General features: G+C 56.8%; 5 protein-coding genes across 5 annotated transcripts; 3 read left to right on the top strand and 2 right to left on the bottom strand.

The window, feature by feature from the left end:
• Nucleotides 1-615: 615 nt before the first annotated feature.
• Nucleotides 616-1659, top strand: CkaCkLH20_07976 (WLM domain-containing protein; the record flags this gene model as incomplete). The annotated part of the gene is made up of 1 exon (XM_038890691.1): nt 616-1659. One exon carries the CDS (start codon nt 616-618, stop codon nt 1657-1659), a length of 1044 nt encoding a protein of 347 aa, XP_038743874.1.
• A 793-nt stretch (nt 1660-2452) lies between these two features.
• CkaCkLH20_07975 (uncharacterized protein) lies at nt 2453-3323 on the bottom strand (the record flags this gene model as incomplete). The annotated part of the gene is made up of 2 exons (XM_038890690.1): nt 2453-2504; nt 2566-3323. 2 exons carry the CDS (start codon nt 3321-3323, stop codon nt 2453-2455), a joined length of 810 nt encoding a protein of 269 aa, XP_038743873.1.
• A 5999-nt stretch (nt 3324-9322) lies between these two features.
• CkaCkLH20_07974 (uncharacterized protein) lies at nt 9323-10043 on the bottom strand (the record flags this gene model as incomplete). Its single annotated transcript, XM_038890689.1, has 3 exons — nt 9323-9749; nt 9817-9881; nt 9939-10043. 3 exons carry the CDS (start codon nt 10041-10043, stop codon nt 9323-9325), a joined length of 597 nt encoding a protein of 198 aa, XP_038743872.1.
• A 973-nt stretch (nt 10044-11016) lies between these two features.
• Nucleotides 11017-15809, top strand: CkaCkLH20_07973 (uncharacterized protein; the record flags this gene model as incomplete). Its single annotated transcript, XM_038890688.1, has 2 exons — nt 11017-15567; nt 15627-15809. 2 exons carry the CDS (start codon nt 11017-11019, stop codon nt 15807-15809), a joined length of 4734 nt encoding a protein of 1577 aa, XP_038743871.1.
• Nucleotides 15810-17459: 1650 nt separating this feature from the next.
• Nucleotides 17460-20103, top strand: CkaCkLH20_07972 (uncharacterized protein; the record flags this gene model as incomplete). The annotated part of the gene is made up of 4 exons (XM_038890687.1): nt 17460-17547; nt 17611-17883; nt 17937-19796; nt 19844-20103. The coding sequence occupies 4 exons, from the start codon at nt 17460-17462 to the stop codon at nt 20101-20103; spliced, it is 2481 nt and encodes an 826-aa protein (XP_038743870.1).
• Nucleotides 20104-20307: the final 204 nt, after the last annotated feature.

Genomic DNA, 20307 nt, shown 5'->3' with positions numbered 1-20307 from the left:
CACACCCAGCTGCCAGCTCAACCTAACGTGCCAGGTTTACGTGTTTTACCTAAGGCAGCTCCCTGGTTTCGGCTTAGGTAACGAAGAAGTGATCCGTGCGGTGCAGGACCTTACCTAAGTACCTAGGCCGACAGCGGTGCATTCCCGCTGTCCGCGATGGATCCACTTCCGCTAGCTGCTGCCTTAGCCGCCAGGAACACGGCGGGCATGCACAGACCATGACGGAAGAACCGATGCAAAACTCCCGTCTTTTGCTGATGTAATTATCTGACTTGCCGAGGCTTTTCCGGACGGACTGGACTGAACCCTGGACCCTTCGGACCCGGACCCGCCCCTAAGTCCAGGCCGAAGAACAGTGACGTATTACAAAGCTGCCTGCCTGACAAACCTCCAGACGGCCTCACCGGTGACCGCGTGCGTCTGCTTCTGCGCCTCAACGCCGTTTCCTGCACATTCTACGCCGTCTCTCCTTTGTATATATCTCCCGACGCCTCTCTCCACCTCCTGAAACGGTATCGCATCTACCTGCAGTGTCAAAACATTTACATCGAGAAACCAATTTGAACAACAAACCCAGATTACCAAAGTCAAACGTTCAAAACCAAATCCCCCACCATGGCCGAGCCCCAGCGCGAACGCGACGGATCGGACTACGACTCCTCCGACGAAGCCATCACCATCACCCTCACCCATCGCAACATCCTGCGCACATTTAAGTTCCCTAGCGACGGCACGATAACCCACCTATCCGAAGATGTCGAAGACACCCTCTCCATCCCGCTATCGAACCAAAAGTTCATCGTACCGAAGCTCGGCCTCCTCAAACCCCCGTTCAAAGACCTGGAAATGTCCCTCGCCGACCTGCAAGGCAAAAAGATCATGCTCATGGGCGCCGAGGCAAAAGAGGTCGCGTCGCTGCAGGCCGCGTCCGAGTTCGCCGCCAGACGAAACGCCGCCCGCAGCGCCGCCCGGAAGGCGAACCGCCCGTCGAGGAGGAGGGACCAGGCGCGCTCCCAGGCGCACAGCACCTACACGTTCCTCTCCGTCAAACCCCTGGGCGGACTGCCTCACCCGGAGCGCTCGCTGGCGCTGTTGGAGAAGCTGAAGGAGGACCCGGGCATCCGCGCCTCGATGGTCAAGCACAAGTTCAGCGTCGGCTTGCTGACGGAGATGGAACCGCTGTCGAACACGCAGTCGAGCCACGAGGGGACGACGAGGCTGCTGGGGTTAAACCGCAATCAGGGCGAGGTCATCGAGTTGAGGCTGAGGACGGATGCGCACGACGGGTACAGGGACTACAAGACCATCCGCAAGACTTTGTGCCACGAGCTGGCGCACAATGTACATGGCCCCCACGACAGGAACTTTTGGGATTTGTGTCACCAGATTGAGCGCGAGGTCGATGCGGCGGACTGGAAGCATGGCGGACAGACCGTAGGGCAGACATCGTCGTATCACGCGGCCGCCGAAGATGATGACGAAGAGTTCGAGGATCACGGGGGCTGGGAAGGTGGCGACTTCGTTGTTGGAGGTAGCGCCGCTGATAACAAGGGTCTAAGTCGGCGGGAGATCCTGGCCAAAGCTGCAGAGGAAAGGTTGAGGAAGATGAACATGGAGAGAAGAGATGGCGGAAAACCTGATTCAGGGGCATCGCCATGAGCGTAACGCTTCTTCTGGGTATGTGTAGCGTTTGGCATTCTGATTACGTAGCATTGCAATGGCGTTGGTAGACATGATTTATGACAGGCCTCGCCGGCCAGGAGGATCTGGATAATATCTGCACCACTTAATTCAAATTCTTGCATATGATCCTTCACAGCCTCTTTGTTTGTCGCAGCGACATGGCCAGGACTTTTCCACATGCCGCACTCAAGAGAGCGGAAGTGCCTCCGCAATGTAGGAAAATCTAATAGCAATGCCTTTGATTCTGCATAGTCTGGGCAAGCAGGCCGCGATTAGGTCGGGCAAATAGATCAAGTCATGATGGGGCGTGGCATATGTTGAATGCTGAATTAAGGCATGCTTGCCTTCTGTCTTTGGGTATCTATTGCGCACATACACAATGCCTCTAGTGGCGCCGTCGCCGATTCCATTCATATGGCGGCCCAGCCCACGATGTCTACCCAACGGGTGATGCTCTTCGTACAAATACTCCTTCTTCGTGATGTGTAGTAAAAAAGGTAAAAAAAAAGGTGAGGGAGGCATCGTCCGAATGTCCTCCCAGTGGAATCCCTGACCCTGGAACGCCTTAATTCCATGCAATGCCCTATCCGGAACGCCACCGATGCATGTAAGCGTGCCAAAACGCGAATGCTGCCGCCAGAAATGCTCATGTGCTTTTGTAAAAACAAGCCCGTCGCGATCGAAAGTCGTCGCCTGTAATGATCCAATTCCAATACGATCCTTACTTTGACCGCTCAAGATCATCCGCAAGGTCTTCTGCAGTCGCCACCTAGGACTCCTGCACCTTCAGCCACTCCTTTTGCTCCGGTTCCCACTTGTGTCTGCGAAACCATGTTAGTGACGGCCCCAGAAGCAAGCTTAGATTGGCAGATGTTGACTTACCCTTGCCATTCGGTAGTGACCAGGCTCTTAGTACCGTACTCGTCTGACAGGATGCGCTCGAAGCTGTAGGGAATGATGGCGGGAACGCCCTCGAACTCGGTCTCGCGCATGGGGAAGAGATCGGTTGTGCGGTAGCGGTGGTAGTTCTTGCAGCTCCAGACGCCGGGCATGCCAGAGGGGTCGCGCTCGGCGAGGCCGGTGATGTCGATGAAAGCGCCGTTGGCCATGTTAATCCAGCGAGCGTCGATGATGTTCTGGCCATCTCCGCGGTCCTTGTCAGTGCCGTGGGGGTTGACGTCGAGCAGATAGCGTTCCTTCTGGGGGTTGCCTTCAGCGTCGGTCCATTCGTAGTCGTGTTCGGTACGGTTCATGTTCTGGCCGAGCCAGTAGAGAGTGGCAGTGGACACTTGCACGTCGAGGTCGTAGTCCCAGGGCATGATCTTGCCGTTCCACCACCAACCTAGGAGTGTGCCGTGGGCGAGCCAAGTCTCGACATTGAGCTTCTTGGTGATGGTGAGGTAGGAGCGGATGAGGTTGCGCAGAACAACGCGGTGTTCGTTGTAAGGGACGGCCTCCTTGAAGTAGCGGATGTCGTAGTGGCCCAGCTCCTCACCGCAGCAGGGCTCGTGGAAGTACTTGGTGTCTTCGCGCTTAGCGATGACTGGCGGTGACGCTCCGTTGGGTGACTGTGAAGGCGCAGCGGCAACTGTGGTTGTGAGGCCCAGGAGGGCGAGAGGAAGTGCGAGACTGAAGCGCATGGTGGCGGTCGTGATATATCACTCTGGTGAGTAGTCGAATAAGTTGATGTCGACGTTGTGTATCTATCGGTAGTGCTGAAAGTGATTCGCCAATCCAAGAACTCAGGAAGGGCCGTCGTTTGCTGTTTGCGCGGGAGGCCTCGTAATGCCAAGAATTCGTTGGGTTTGTAGGGAACTGATGGGGCAGGAGGTAGGTGCAACGCCGAGACAGCAAGCGGGTGCGGCGATCAAAAGAAGCTGGAGAGACCAAATCCGATGGGTATCAATGCGCAGTAAAGACTGAAAACCAAAAGTTCGTCTGGTGAAATACGGCCTCGAGGTGGCGGGGTATCGTGAGGTGAGGCCGATGATGTGAGATGGTATCGTGAGGTGAGGTAAGTGGACGTTCGGTGTAAGCGTCGACAGCGGAGGCAACAGTCGTCACTGCCGGGATGGCTACCTATGTGCAAGAGGCCAACGGTGGAAGTTGAAGGTGCCTGCGGTGAAGACTATCTAGACGAGGTCGAGTCTAGTTTAGAGAATATCGACGTTAAAACAGACGGATGCCAAGAAGTGGGAGGCAGGAAGGAGGACGGGAGTATTCATATGTGAAGCGCAAGGCGGGAGATATGTAAAACGAGAGACTGCGAGAGGTACGAATAGACATGGAATGAGTGAAAGTCGTGTGCCACGCCATGGACCATGGACGGTGTGGGGAGGGGAGGATTCGTGGACACTGGGAGAGGTGTGTCTCCAGAGAGAAAGGGCGGTTTGTGGGAGGTGTTGTTGGGCTGTGATGGTGACGGGAGGCGTGGAGGGCGTGTACGGTAAGTGTAGCCGTATCCTTTAGCGTCCACCGTTCCCCTTCCCGAGTCCCGCCTTCTTAGTTATTGTGACCCTGTTTGCCTTGCCAAGATCTGGGCCATCGTTTTTCTGCTCCATTCTTTCCGAGAGTTCCTTCTTTTTATTTTTTGCATATTTCGGGGCATGACAAGGGACGAGATACGGGATGCCTCTGAAGAATCAAAAGGCGCACACAAAGACTGGCAGAAACAATAATGCAGCTAAAAAAAAATAAAAAAAAAATTGGTCGACAAGACATCGGACAACAACAACATCAGACCGAACAAGACTTACAAGACATGGCAGGGTCTTTCCAGCCGCCAGATAAAGCGTGGTACGTACTCATGCCTACGTACCACCATCACCGCCCCGACATATGGATACCCTTCAGTCACTCTCCTCACCTCACCTCAGTCCTCCCACATTCCTTGGCTTGAAAGAGAAGACGGAGTGCGTCTGCGCGGATGTGCCACGATGAGTGGCATACGTAATCCCGCGTAAAAAGGAGGTCCTAGTCATGGACTGGAGGCCCGGCCTCGAAGCGGCGCACGGGAGCCAGTGATAGCCCGCGCCTGGGACGGTTTTGGTGACGAGTCTCCAGCAGCAGGTGGATAAACATCCGGTTACGGTACATAGAGTTAATTAAAAAAAGACGACCAAAAAAGAAGCTCGGGGCTGGCCTAGTCGCGTCAACAGTTCACGGTTGTGTGGTCCGGGAAGGACGGGCGGGGAGAGGAGTTGAGAGTGGGAAAATGGAAACAGGGGCGGGACATGGATGGGGCAAGAAAGATTTTGATATTCCTACTTTCCAGTGGCTCAGCACTTCGGACTATTCCATCAATTCATTGAATCCTACTCGTACTGAGTATTTCTCACGCAACTCACTGCAAAGTTGATCGCGTGAGGTCGCAGGGTTGCTCCGTTGCACACTTCCTGGATCCCGTCCACTGAACGTCCATCCCTTATCCTGTGGTCAGGGGGGAGGGTGTCACCGTCCCGGAGGCTGTCGTGTGCTCTCTTTCCTTGGTGTTCCTTGGTGTTTCTTGGCCCCAGTCACCGCATAACCCGCTAGGCGTAGCGGTCTTGGCAGCATAACGGGGGCTCCGCTAACACCACGGATACCTACCTAACGATGTGTCTTGCACGTATCCAATCCACCTATACAGAGAAGCAAGTTTTCCCTCCTAATCTTTGGAAGAGGCGCTCACGACCATGTCAGTCGTTCTTCGTGCCGCAGTTGCTTCTAATTAGCCCCTATGGTCTGAGCCAGAAGAGGTGTCGTCCTGTCTCGACCATCGGATATCAGCCGCGTCGTGGAAAGTCTCTGTCAGCCGCAGTAAGACTCTTCAGATGGCTTTTCATGGGATGACGGATGGAGTGCATATGCATCTACCGAGATCCATGCAGCACAGCGTTCCGTCCGGACTTAGCGGTGCACCCGACCCTGGACCGGTATCGAAATTGGAAGGCGACCACCTGCCAGCAACGTCACAATGGAACCTCCTTTGACATTTTCTCCATCGGAAGCCAGAGAACCCTGCCACCCACCGCGGGCCAAATCTGGGCTTAATCAACACAATTCACGGCGACCAGAATATCGATGACGGGCGCATTTCGCCGGACGGACGAATGAGAACAGGGCAGTCGACTGTCGCGTGTCCGTCATCTCCTTTCCAACCATCATCCATGGCTCCCAGGATGCATGTTTTTACCCGATGGTCAACTTCAAGAACTGCATATCTGCATTTGCCTGATACCGACAACCGCGACGCCAGGCTGACTGCCAAACGAACAAAACACAACGGTCAACGAGCTGAGCCTGCCGTGCCGTTCTTCCAGCGCCATTTCCCAGAAATTGGGCCGCTCTTGGAAACCAATCCGCCCGCTTGGCACGTTTGGCGCTGGCCTTCAGAACCTCAGCCATTGCGCCTCCGGACCAATGATCCGAGGCCCTGCGCCGGGGCCTCATCTTGGCCTCCCTCGGCATCGCTTCTTGAGGTCGGGCGGGAAGCGAGAATCGTATCGCGAAGCAGCCATTTGCGAATTCCGTTCCGCTGCTTGGGCTGTTGGGGGCTGCTTTTTCTCGTCAAGCTGGACCGGCCTTCCATAACCACCGTCTGACCTGAATACGGGCTGCATGTCACCCAGGTCGTCATTTTGCATTGCTCTCTTCGTCAGCCGTTTCCCGTATCGCGAATTTTCGTCCCATACCGAGAGCCTCGGAAAGAGAAACAGCAGCCCGAACGGCCAGGGACCACCCTTCTACCGTGATCAGCGGCTCTGCGACATCAGAAGATGGATGCCCGAGACAGGAGGTGGCCGCTGACGAACGACACCACACGATCGAATCGTCCCAAGTTGGAGCCAGAACACCACCGTCCCCTACCTACCCCGACCTGTTTTCAACATCCACCCTCAGGGTCAACACCCCATACCGCGGTTACGTACGGATGCGCATCGCCAGATAACGACCTCAAGGCTCATGGCAGTCTGGAACGGGATTGGGAATGAGATGGCCAGAAAACCCAAAACTCCGGCGGAGCTTATCCCCAGCGTCAGCCGCCTTCTGGTTCCATTGGCCGTGCAACATGGGAAATGTCCCACAGTGACGCGTGGCCCTGCTCCCTTAGCCCCTGCACCCCTTATCCCTCTTTCGGACAACGGCTGTCTGGCCCAAAGTCGGGGCACGTCCGATGTTCACTTGTTCGGGTCAGTTTTTACTCTGTATTTTCTGCCTGTCTGCCCATTGTCACTCTTTTTGATGCATAACCCGACTCAGATTGACTTTCCACCGAGGGGGGCGTGGCGCAACTTGGCCGCTACGCAGGGCTTCCGCTCCGCCCGTCCATGATCCATCGTCCGCCTCCGGAGTAGCGCTCCCTCAAAGTTGACAGTCGAAGCCTGTGAAGGCTACGAGTGTGCCGCTTATCCTTACGGCTGCTCTACTGCGTCCTGAGGGGCTCGAAGGCTAGGAGCTGCCGCCTCCGTGAACGCTACTCCAGCTGTCCCAGCGGCTCGGTAGTCTCACGGCAACATGGCATCTCTGGCGGTTAGCAGCAGACGCATTGGGTTTCAGGCCCTCCTGTCAACATTGGGGGACTCGTCACTGCCGCGCAATTCCTGGAAGTCGGCACCGCTATTGCAAACTAGCCGCAACTCGGAATTCCATGTCTAGAAACATCGCGAGAAAACACTGAGCAAGACGGCAGGCAAGGAAGCAAAAGCCATTCAATGTCCGCATCCTGGAAGATCCCGCTGGTGGCTGCATCTCGGCACCGAAGCGGCAGCAGCACACAACACGGATAGAAGTACGAACACTTACTAGTAACGACAGACAACTCAAAGCTGCAGCCTGCTGGGCACCCTAGGCAATCTGGGCACCCCTCATTGCACCACAAAACGGCATGATCGACATGTCGCGTGTTGGCCTTCCTTTCGCAAGCAAAGGCTGGGGAAACTGAGTGGTTGGCGGCTGGGGAATTGGGGATAAGCATCGATCTTGGCTCAGTGCCGGTGTCCCGGCTCACGTCGCGCATCGATCTTGATACTCGGATACAGCAATAACGAACGCCTGATGCGAATGCACAACCGTCGGGCGTAGAGTGGAATGTCTCAATCAACATTCGGAATCCTTCGAGATGCACTCATTTCGCTGCCAAGAATGCTGCTTGCTATCTTTGGCTCCGGCCACCGTCCGGGAGGGAAGCAGAGCCGCCGTGTTGCCTCTTCATCATTCCTCGGCTTTGCGTCTCACCAGCTTCGGACAAGCCCCACCGGGCACGAAATGCTAAAAACAGTTCTTTTGTTGTTGTTGGGCAAGCCGCGAGCCCCATTTCTGTACACTATCCGTACGCGAATCACGGCGTGAAATCACAGGCTTACGGGCGCCGTAGGACAGGGCGCTGTCATACGCGCACTGCAGACGGGTCCTGTGGCGCCACAACCCGAAAGCATCTGCGCCACTCTGTACTCATCGATGGTAATTGCCCGGTGCTGTGTCGTTACTTCGTACGTGTGCAATGTGCCGTAATGTGGGCAGGGCTGGCTGGGATGGTGTTCCGGGATTCGGGCACAGTCGCAGACAGCACTGCCCCCGTTCCGCACCCGGGGACCCTCCAATTCCGCCCCGCCGCTACGGTTCTTACCCGGTGCCTCATGCGACACTCCCGCACCAAGCTGTACCGCGCTTGGCAGCGACGGCCGGCCGACTTTGCGGTCCAGGTTTCCCGTCCCGGCAACATGATGAACTCTAATTGACTGCCGGTTGACTGAGCCTCTAGCCTCGTCATCGGTGTCGTTAAAGATGCTGGATCCAGCCGGCGGGCAAGTAGTGTACGGCATATCGGCACAACCCACGTGAATGGAGACGCAAACGACTGTCTCCAGAAGGTTGTTTTCTTTGCATGTCTCTAGATTCCAAGTCCCTCGGGACAACGGCAGCATAGTGGACCTAGCAGGACATTTCACCCCGGATTTCAACTTTGTATAGATGCTTAAAGTCAAAGTTGAGGTATGAGAAAGCCGTGTTATCAATTACTCAAAGAAAATAAGCCTCGACACGTCATATTACAAAGTTAGTCAACCTCGTGATTTACTGCGAGAAGATGACGATGACGGTCCTTTTCGGAGCATACCAAGCACAGCCATTCCCAAGCATGATTCGATCATAAGAAGCCTTTATTGTTTCCAATGTAAGCAGCAGGGCCAATGTAGGTAAGTTGTTACTTGAGCTTTCTCCGCGCAATACACGGCAGACCCTCGATCAATTTGTAGCTACTGTCGAATATCCTGCCGGGAAAGCTACTACACACCATGTACTGCTGCCCTTCTACCAGTCCGATGACAATGTTATGACAGGCTACCTTAGTGAGGGGAAGGTTACCTGACACGTTACCAATCGGTCAAACTCCTCACAGTTGTACAGCTAACGCACTGAGGATTTCATCGTGATAGCTCTTTTTGCTGCGAGAAATGCCGCCCAACAAACATACAGCCGGATCTATCCACTGACCCTCATAACGCGCGCCCTAACAACGCCATCGTATGCACCTGAAGCCAAGCCTGCCCGGAATCGCGTATTGATTGTGCCATCTCCAGCTATGGCCGCAGCACGATGAGCAAACGCGAGCCTTGTCATCATTCATAATCATCAACCCTCCCTCCCTCTTTATCCATAATCACAACCGGATGTTGATATCCAAGCACTCGACTCTCCATTCCCTCCGTCCTAACAGGCTGCGCAGCCACTCAATACCCAGACCGGTCCATTCCTGCCTCTGCCTCGCGAGTTCTTCGGCAGCGGCCCCGGCCAGGGCGCTGGCGGTCGTGTTGATGACCTCGACCACGGTGGCGTTGAAGGTCGCGTTCGGGTCGATTTCGGGTATCGGGGACGGGGAGCCCAGAGACGTCGGCGAGCGCGGTTGGAACCAATTGCTGCTAAAGTCGAAGAAGCAGCGGTCGGACCAATTACACGAGGTCAGGAAGAGGATGAGGAGCAGGAAGCTGCAGTAGACGCAGGGTCGGTTGAGGAAGTAGGTGCAGATGAAGAAGAGGAAGATGAAGGCGGGAGAGGCGTTGGTCGGGATGAAGAGGAGGGGGAGCCAGCTGTTTGTGGTGTAAGCGAAGAGTTCATATAGTCTTGAACAGTCTTGAGGGGGATTTCTTGACGTACCTCCGAAGGCAGAACATGGCGGCGGTGGGGATGCTGGTGAAGTAGGTGAGGCTGGAATGTGGTCCCTGAAAGGATGGTTCGGGCTGCTATTCTCAAGGGCAGTAGGCGCCTGCTTGCACGACGAGAGCGGAGGCGTGATCGCGCGAGATTCCACCACCAGAGTTCACGATCGAAAGCGCCGAGGAGTTGTGCGCCCAAGCCCCGTGCCGGGTTTCGTAGTTTCGCAGGGCGGCGGCCGGAGCGTCGCGGGTTCGGCGGGCTCTGGGAGCACACTCTCGTGGGTGGACGAGGCTGGTTGAATTCCCGGGAAGCCTTGGAGCGAACCGATCGCGAACGGAGATCTTGGTCGTGCTCGAAACAGCAAGCCGGGTTGCTTCGACGTCAACACAAGCACAAGTGGAATGTAAGGCAAGGCAGAGGTGAGGATGGTAAGGCAGGTATCCGTACGCTGGCTGCTTTCCCCTTGTGAGCCGGAACTTGCTTACGTCAGGAATTCCAATTTAATTCTGCATGCAGAAAACTTGAGGTGGGGGCTTCTCAGAGAGCACGGCCCAGATGGCCGGATCCACTCTATGAAATGCCCCTGGCCAACCAACACGGAGAGAATTGGTTCTGGGCCAATGAGATTGATGAATTAATCGTAGCCATTCGATGGAAAGGAAAGACCTCCCCCAAAGCTTCAGCGCTGGTCCAGGAACCTCCTGCGCGCAGCTGCACCTTAACCCGCACCAGTGCTGCACCAACCCACTGAACGGGCTCGTTCTTGCACGCTCAAAGCTGCCCTAAGCTCAGTGGTCAGTGGCAACGGCAGGTCGCGGACCTTTCACCAAGGTACCTATCACCTAAGGTTGGACCTCACCTCAACAGCTCTCCCGCAGCTTCAGCAACAGCAACAGCAGCAAGAGCAGCAATTGGACGTCGGTCGGCCCTTCCTTCCTTCCGCATCTTTCAACCACGTCACCCCCCTGCACCTTCGCTGGCGCTACAGGGTTGTGTTGGGTTGGGCTGAGATTCCAGCCTCCCAAAGTCGTACTTTCCGTCCCAAAATTATTTTCAACACCGTCCGTTTTTTGCCCTTCAGTCCTCTTTTTATCTCTTCTCTCTCTTCAAACCACCATCAATTCGTGTCACGACGGAAGGGTCTCCTTGCCAATTGTCCCTCGTTTCCCCCGTCGAAACACCCTCCCCACCGGTGCCATCATGGTGTCTCCTTTGCCTGCGGCGCCGACACCTCCCGGTGGCAGCGTGCCTTCAAACGGCGATCGCACCACCAATCTGTTGAATCTGCTCAAGTTTAGCGGTGCTGGCGGCCAAGCTTCACAGGCGCAGTCGCAACCTCAATCTCAACCCCAAGCTCACCAGGAACCCGCCAGCTATCAGCAGCATCAACACCATCATTCGCAGTCTTCTCAGCAATCCCAGCAGCAGCAGCATCTTCAGCACCAGCAGGACTATCAGCAGTCGCCCCAGCAGCACCACCAGCAGCCGCAACTGCATCAGTCTCAGCACCAGCAGACGATGCCTTCGTCCATCCCGACACAAATCGTCGCTCCCGCCCGCGCTCCCGCCGATCCCACCGGTCTGCTCGCCGCTCTGATGAAAGGAGCACACGACGGCGATGAGTCGAGACCGGAGCCATCCCAGAACGGCTCCTTCGCAAACTTTGGCGCGTCTTCGCCTCCCGACGACACTCGCGCATACCTGCTGAATCTGCTGAACCGCCCGAAGCCTAGCCAGAACGACATGCTCCTGACCGAGTCGGCTCGCTCTAGCTTGCTCAGTCCCGCCCCCCAGCCCGGCGAGAACATCCTTGGGAGAGTCCTCGCCGAGGCCGGTCAAGCTCCCTCCAACCTGTCGCACATGTCCTCGAACTCCTTCGAGTATGATCCCAACAGCTACGCTCAATCAAGTGGCAATTACGGGACCTACTCGTTCCCTTCGACCCAGGACTCCAACCTGCAGCCTGCTCACCCGCAGCACCAGCAGCAATACGGCTACAACAAGGCCAACAACAGCTTCGAGGAGCCTCAGATCGCGTCGCCACAGAACCGCACACCCAAGTCTGGTTCCATCTCGGGTATCGCCCCACCTCAGTCTGCTGGCCAGTCACCTGCCGGCCCGGCTTTCCAGATCCTGAAAAAGACCCACGATTCCCCGAGCTCCCATCACGGAAGCGAAAGCAAGCGCATCAACAGCGAGCGCAGCCCTCTCGCCTCCCCCGAGCGTGTCCGCCACAGCATTGGACACGGTTCTTCCCCTGCCGACAAGCTTGCTAACCCTACGCCTGGCTCAACTGCCTCGTTTGCGAGCATACCCGCCGCGGACAAGAACAAGGAGACGGTCTCGGAGGCCATCCACGACATTGCCGAGCAGGCGGACCTCGAGGCCCAACAGGCTCTGGCTCGCGCTGAGGAAGAGCAGTCGCGGCCGGAGTACCTGCAGGATCTCGAAGACATGGACACCGCCCGGACCGAGAAAGAGTTCGAGGCGAGCGCCCACCACGCCGCCCAGGCCATCAAGAAGGAGCTTGACCGCGAGGAGAACAGGGACCTCCTCGAGCGGGTCGTCTCTGCCGAGGTGGCGGAGGAGGTTCGCGAGATCGTCGAGGAAGCTGCCGCACACGCCGTCGCCGACAGCTGGGAGAGCGCCGACCAGGACGAGATCGTGGTGATTGAAGAGGAAACTCCTTCGCCCGTCAAGGTCTTCAACTTCCCCATGAAGCCTTGGATCTCAATCGGTCTGCAGGATGGAGCCACCGACCCCCGCCCCCAATTCCGTGATGATGCCATCATGGATATTGCGCGACTCAAGAAGGAGTTTGATCAGATCGACCGCAACCTTTACACTGCGACCGAGAACTACATGGCCTACGGTATGTCCAAGGCTGGTGGTCTTCGTGTCATTCGACAGGATGACGGCAAGGACGCCAAGATCTTCACTGACACCAAGGACCGCATCTTCAACGTTGCCATGTCCGTCACCCCCGCCGACCATACCGGCATCCATCGCGAGGCCATCATCGGCACCGGCATCAGCGGCACGGTCTACTGGGTCCAGATCAAGAGCGGCGAGAAGGACCACATCGAGGACGCCCACCCTGAGCAGTACGGTTTTGCTCTGCCTCCTATGGCTTCCCACGAAGGTGGCGATGCCCCCGGTGGTGTCCTCAAGACCCGCGCCCGGACGTCGACTATTCACCCCGAGTTCTTTGCTGTCGGCCGTGGCAAGTCGATCAACATCGTCTGGCCCACCTACATCATGCAGAACAACCTCTTCAAGCCCGGTCACGACCGTGTTGTTGACACCGAGAAGCTGGCCAAGCAGTGTTCGTTGAAGATCAATACTGGTAAGGCCGGTAAAGACTTCACCTTCAGTCAGGATGACAGCGTGATAGTGTCTCTTGACAAGTCTGGCCGTGTCAAGTTCTGGGATGTCCGGGATCTCACTGCCGCCCAGGAGGGCAGCGACCCGCGCTGGCCCATGCCGGCGCACACCTCTCTTGAGATCAAGGAGCCTCTTATGACTCTCACCAGCACTCCCGAGGGTGAGAAGGCCTGGCCCACCTCTGTTCTCCTGGTTGATAAGCTCCGCCCGTACCAGAAGCGCTGCGCCCTGCGCTACATGATTATCGGCATGAAGCAGAACCACACCCTGCAGCTTTGGGATCTTGCCCTCGGCAAGCCGGTCCAGGAGTTCAACCTGCCGCACAGCAAAGAGTCTGACGCTGTCTGCAGCGTCATGTACCACCCTCCGACTGGCATGCTCGTCATCGGCCACCCGACCCGCAACTCGATCTACTTCGCGCATCTTTCGGCTCCTAAGTACAACCTCAAGAGCGTGTCGCAGGTTGAGTACATCCAGCGCCTGGTCGCTCAGGACACATCCATCCCGCAGCCAGACTCGACCGCCGTTATCAGCGGCGTGCGCGAGTACTCGTTCGCGAACCGTGGAATCCTCCGCAGCCTCGACATCCTCTCCAGCCCTGCCATGAGCCAGGAGACTGACGAGCCGACTCTCTTCGAGCTCTATGCGATGCACTCCAAGGGTGTCGCCTGCCTCTTGATCAAGCAGGCTGAGCTTGGCTGGTCAAAGGACAACAAGGTCTTGGCTCCTGTCGATGCCGTCGAAGCTGGCGTCGTTACCATCTCCAAACTCAAGCCGCCTGCCGCTCAGCCTGCCGAGCCTGCCCACCAGAACAACGACGTGGGACACCCATCGGCTCGCAACATCGCTAAGGAGTCTCTCCTCCAGACCACTCCTTCCCAAGACGATAACACTCCTCGTCGCGGCCCCGAATCCGTGACTCCGGTCAAGATTATCAAGGCTGAAGCGAAGGAGGACGACACACCGGCTCCTGCCCCTCCCGTAAAGGAAGAGAAGCAGGAACGCAAGAGCCGAAAGAAGAAGGCAGCTGCCGCCGCCGCCGCCGCTGCCGCCGCTGCTGCCACCGATCCCCAGTCCAACGGATCTCCTCGTGCTGGTCCTTCCAACGGCAAAGACAAGCAACAGCAACAATCTTCCAACACCATCACCCAGGAGTCCGTCGAGACCGCGATCAGCAGCATGGAGTCACGCCTGCAGAACAGCTTCAACGGCCTCCTCAACTCATCCTTCAAGACGCTTCACAGCCGCATCGACGATGGTCTGCGCGCCCGCGAGGCCGACTTCACCGAGCGCCAGGGTCAGCTCCTTAACATGGTGTCTGACGTCCTCAACGAGAACACCCAGAAGGTGCTCCACGCGCTCATCAACGAGCAGTTCAGCAACGCCGTCATTCCCGCCATTTCCGATGTGGCTTCGAAGGCGGTGTCTGACCAGTTCTCCAAGAGCATGAACGCCCAGGTTTCCCACTCTGTTCAGAAGGAGATTCACAAGGCCCTTCCTTCCGCGACTCAGCACGCGCTGCAGAACGGCGAATTTGTGAAGGCCATCTCTGACAGAGTTGGTTCGAACGTCGCGGCCAGTGTTCAGCAGGAGGTCGTTAACACCTTGACCGCGCGTCTAGGTCCTTCCTTCACCAACATGGCGGTTCAGGCTTGCCAGCGCGTCGCCGGCGAACTGCAGAAACAGCACCGCACCGAGATGGAGGCCATCAACGCTCAGCGTCTCGCCGAGACCAAGAAGATTGACCAGCTGACCAACGTCGTCACTCAGCTCATGGGCACAGTCTCCAGCATGGCGGCTACCCAGGAGCAGTACCAGAACGAGTTTGTCAAGCTTCAACAGCACATGGTTTCTCAGCAGCAAATGATTCGTGTCCAGGCTCAGCAGCAGCAGCAACAGCAACAGCAGCCTCAGGTGCCGCATCACCACGCGGCGCCTTCCTACAACGCCCCCTCAGTTGTCAGCCAGGTCCCTAGCACGACGCAGAGCCACGTCTACAGCAACGTTCAGAGTCCCGACCGCGCCTCTCATCACTCCATGGGCTACGGCCACTCCCAGGCTTTGACCGTCGCGAAAAACCAGGAGATGGACGCCGATCTCCAGTCTCGTATTGCTGTCATCAACCAATCCATGAAGGAGGGTAGGGCCGAAGAGGCTGTCGTCCGATGGATGCAGTCTGGCCGTGAGCAAGAGGTGTTTGAGAAGTACATGTCGAAGTACAGCCCTGAGTTCGTTCGTAACCTGCCTCATCTGGTTCTCTTGACGGTGACCGCGACCGTCAGCTTGAACCTGGAGTCTTACACTCGTGAGCGAATTGCTTGGCTTGAAATGGTCGTCCACAGCCTGCAGGTCTCTCTGGGCAACATGGTAAGTCTCGACGTCATTCATCTGCCTTCCACTATTCACGAATACTGACACTTCTCCAGGATGAGGATGCTCGCGCAGTTACGCCAAAGATTATGGGTATGCTGGTGGCTCGTGTCGAGGGACTCTTCGTCCGCATCAGCAGCTCGGCGGGCAACGACCCGGTTCTCAAGAACCTGTCGCAGATCATCATGAACGCCAAGCGCGTCATCGATGCCTGCCAGGACGAGCCCCAGTACGCTTAAGCGACGGACCACGGAAAAACAAAATTTCTTGCACCGAGCTTTTTGACGACATGACGATATCAAGTACATAGGACATTTCGACATCATACACTGGAGGATGGCTTCGCTGTTACGCGCGGTCGGCATGTTGAGAAGATACGGACGGCTACGGATGAGAGGATGAGCTGCAGAGGGCATGATACCAGTCGGCAGACACTGCACATATCGCGTTTCCTTGGCTTTGGAGAATGGGGTTCGTCGCGTTGCGTTTCGTTTCGTTGGGAGGCGTGTTACGGGCATGCGAATGGAGTAGCTTTGGGCCTTGATCGATCTCTGGCGGGTGGATAAAAGTCCAATTTTCTCTTTCCTTTTTCTTTTCTCTTCTTTCCTTAGTTGTAATGAGGGCCTTCGAACGGCTTGGGTGTAGATTAGGGAGTATGTTTGGACACCAGCCCAGAGCTATTCTTGGGTTTGGATGTTCCATTCAGGGGGGTGGTCGTCTTAGATAGGAATGATCTCAGTTGATATGATCAAGGGCTGAGGCTGATTGTGACGTTGATGGTGTGGCTGTCTCGAATTTCCGATTCTTTAACCGTGCTGACGATTCCCGTGTTACTCGGCTGCCCATGAGCACAATGTCTTCATAAAAGAGAGTGTCTTATTTCATTAATCCACGATAAGAGATAAGCTTATTCTTACATAATCTGCAGACATCTGGCCTGTGCCCCTGAAGAGAACACGGAACCTTGCTGGAATTGATGCCTTATGGCCTTATCTGGTGCTGTTGGTATGTGATTGGCTGAAATCCAGAGGTTGGCGGCAAGGAGCTCAGTCAGTCACACAAACACTGGACTGGACAGGTGCTGTGTACAGCACACCAACAGCGTGTGCTCCTGGGGATTTTACCGGGCTACCTAAGGTACCTACCTATCGATTGACGCAGACTGGCAGGCCAGGGAAGTGACCACCTCAGCCCTGCCTCTTGTCTCTGCCAAAAAAGCCACCAACGCGACTTGTCGACGAAATCTCTGCGGCCACCCATCACCGCGGAGCTTCTTTCCTCGTACGACACCTCCTTTCCCGTGGTTTTCCTCGTTTGATTCGAAGTGAGGACAGCTGCGATACCACGACGTCGAACCCCTAGGAACCCCCGACTCCGACAGCACTGGGCCAATTGCGTCCAGCAGAGTGTTCAGTGTGGTACCAAGTAAGGTACTTTGATACCGGGCAACGCGACGGTGGAAAGCTCCCAATTGACCAGGGGGTGCCACAGCTCCGAACACCACTTCCCGTCTGTCTTCCAGGTTTGGGGGGTTCTCGAATTGACGAACTCGACTACGACGACACGCCGAGACGACGCCCACGACAGCCATCTTTGGCTGCGCCAACATCACGACGAGTCGCCGCTGGTTCTCATCACCTCGGCAAATGACATAGAAAAAGACACCGTATTGCTTTTTCTCCGATCAAAAGCGCAGCCGCAACCGCGGAACAGCCAAGGAGAGACAGCGAACCTCGACCGAGCTCCATCGTCACCCGTCACCGACCTTTCTTCCCTCCCCACGGATACCTCTGCCAGCAGTGCTGAGCTGCTAGCCGGGGACACGTTCCCCTTGCGCGCGTATGAGCTGGCAGGTGGTCTCGGGTATGGGGACGAACGTAGGAAACGGCATGGGCGGGCCTGGAGGGAACGAGATGGGCGGCGTCATGCAGGGCAACGGCTCTGGTCAGCCTAATGCGACCGAGTATACGCTACAGGGTAGGTCTTCCGTCGTGTGTCTAGAGGTACGACGACCGTTTTGCTGATCATGGCAACCGACAGGCGTCATGCGATTCCTCCAAACCGAATGGCACCGTCACGAACGCGACAGGAATGCGTGGGAGATTGAGCGCCAGGAAATGAAGGCGAGGATAGCTGCCCTCGAGGGCCAGGCGAGGCGGTCGGATGCCACGCAAAAGGCCTTGAAGAAATATGTCACCATCCTCGAGAAGAAGGTTAAGGATCAGTCGGTGCAGCTCAAGGGAGGATCCAAGGCCGAAGAGGCTGCGAGGGCCGAGAAGGACCGCGCCGCCCAGATTCAGGAGAAGCTCAGATGTGAGTCAACCATGCTTCGTGAAGGCAATAGAGATACTGACAGCTGCGTGCAGCCTCGACCAAGAAGCCCACTGATACCGACGGCAACGAGATCGACATCGAGAAGGGCGACGACGAGTCGCAGCGTGCCGACCTCAAGTCATTCCTGGATCAGTGCCAGGCCGAATTCACCTACCTGATGATCACGCCAGCCAACCCTCTGCCTCCCCGCGAATCACCTCCGCTCCCGATTTTGGAAGACTTGCGCGAGGGCGAGCCTTTCGGCGTGCCGGGCGGCAAGCCTTTCCAGGAGCCGCCATTCTCCTTCGCATCCTCGTCGCTCGTGCCGCAAAACCATGTCCGAGAAGCCAACCGCCCGCCTCCTGCTCCGAATCACGCACCCCCTATGCAACGAAGTCAGCCCCAAAGTCTACCCATGAGGCCAGCCGAGCAACAGCTGCAACAGATGCCGCCTCCTAACCCCGAACCTGCACCCCCCGTCATGTATGCTGCTGGTAACGAGTGGCCGCAGCCTATGTCCGTGACCGGGCGTATGCTGGACGACAACATGCAGCAGCGGCCCAGCCATGCCGTCGAGTCGGTCAGCAGTGTTGAGCCCGCGGAAGAGCCTCAGCTCAATCGGCCCGCGCCCGAGACTGACGGATGGGAGTTCCCCGAGGGCGCATTCCCCGAGTCCAACTCTTCGCAACCTCTTCAGCAGTCCAGCAACCGCCCCGATACCGATGCCTTTCCTACCGCCGACAACCTTCCCAAGTCCCCCAACCGCGGGCCGGCCTCCCATCGCCGCAAAAGCTCAATGTCGAGGAGGCGTAGCGCTGAACATGAATTGTCGTTGAACGCTGCCGCTCAAAAGGCGGAGACTGGAAACTTCAAGTTGCGGTTCGGGCTGCGTGGTCATTTGGATACTGTGCGAACCGTCATCTTCTCTGGTGGCGGCAGCCCAGGAGAGCCAGAGATCTGCACTGCGGGAGATGACGGCATGATCAAGCGTTTCCATATCCCCCGTGTCGACAGTCACGGGCAGACAAATGCTGCGTCGGATCTTGACGTGACTGCTAACTTCTCTCATCGCGGTCACACTGGCGCGGTTCTCTGCCTGACTTCTTGGTCGCCATCTCCAAACTTCTCTACTGGCGGACGTGCTCAAGGTGACGGCTGGATCTTCTCTGGAGGCCAAGATGCTTCCATTAGAGTTTGGGAGCGTGGCAGGGTAGATCCCAAGGCCACTCTCGAAGGCCACACCGACGCTGTTTGGGCGTTGTGTGTATTGCCAACGACGCTGGGATCGGTCTTTGGGCAGACCAACCAGTACGGCGGTCCTGATCGCATCATGCTCGTCTCTGGAGGTGCCGACGCAACCGTCCGTCTTTGGGCTGTCAGCGCGCCGCCTCAGTTGACTAGTCCTCAGCCAGGTACGAACAGAGCTGGTCCGACGGGGAGCAGAGGCCGTGTTCGTGGCAATTCTATGAGTTCGGGCAGCGCTTTCTCGAGCACCCCGCAGCCCAACATGGCATCCAACTCTCCATTCAATCATACTCTTGTGCACAACATCAGAAGGGCTGATGGATCTACGGCAAGCCCTACCTGCATCACACCCCTTGGCGCCAATGGAGAGTCTTTTGTGGTTTCCTACTCTGACGCTGCCATCCTTGTCTACGACACCAGAACCGGCGAGCAAACGGGCACCATGGACAGCTTGGAAACCTACGACGGAACCCCCAATACCAGCGTCAATGCTGTTGTGGCGACAACCGTGGGCTTGGAGCAACCCCAAAGCGGCATGTCTGAAGAGGACGCTGGCGCTGGTGGTGGACCTACTGGTGGTGGCAGGTCGATGGCAGGATCAGGCGTTGAGGGCGTCATCATCTCTGGACACGAGGATCGGTTCGTGCGATTCTTCGATGCCAACAGCGGTAAGTTGAGGACTTCCCCTTTTGTGAATCATGGCTCATTATCACAGGACAATGTACATACAACATGCTCGCGCACCCCGCATCGATTTCGAGCCTTTCCCTCAGTCCTGATGGCCGTGAGCTCATCAGCGCGGGCCACGACGCCTCTTTGCGATTCTGGAGTCTTGAGAAGCGATCCTGCACGCAGGAGATTACGAGCCACCGCATCATGCGTGGCGAGGGCGTATGCTCGGTGGTCTGGAGTCAGGACGGCAAGTGGGTCGTCAGCGGCGGAGGTGACGGCGTTGTCAAGGTGTTTGCGCGGTAGACGGAGAGGAGAGGCATATCTGAAGAAGAAGAAGAAGAAGAGAGCAAAATATACAGCAGCATAGCGTCCGTTGAATGGCGTCGTTGTCTTTGGGTTGCATGCTCTTGGGACGGACTTCTGATGGCGGGCTGACGCATGGCAGAGAGGAATGGGTGTTTATGGCTGCAGATGCTTGGCATGAGGAAACGAGCTTTGGCGGTCGGC

The sequence above is a fragment of the Colletotrichum karsti genome, assembly GCF_011947395.1.
Source record: "Colletotrichum karsti strain CkLH20 chromosome Unknown Scaffold26, whole genome shotgun sequence".
Taxonomy (NCBI): Eukaryota; Fungi; Ascomycota; class Sordariomycetes; order Glomerellales; family Glomerellaceae; genus Colletotrichum; species Colletotrichum karsti.
The sequence above is the reverse complement of the archived record's forward strand: the minus strand, read 5'-3'. Positions and strand labels throughout refer to the sequence as shown.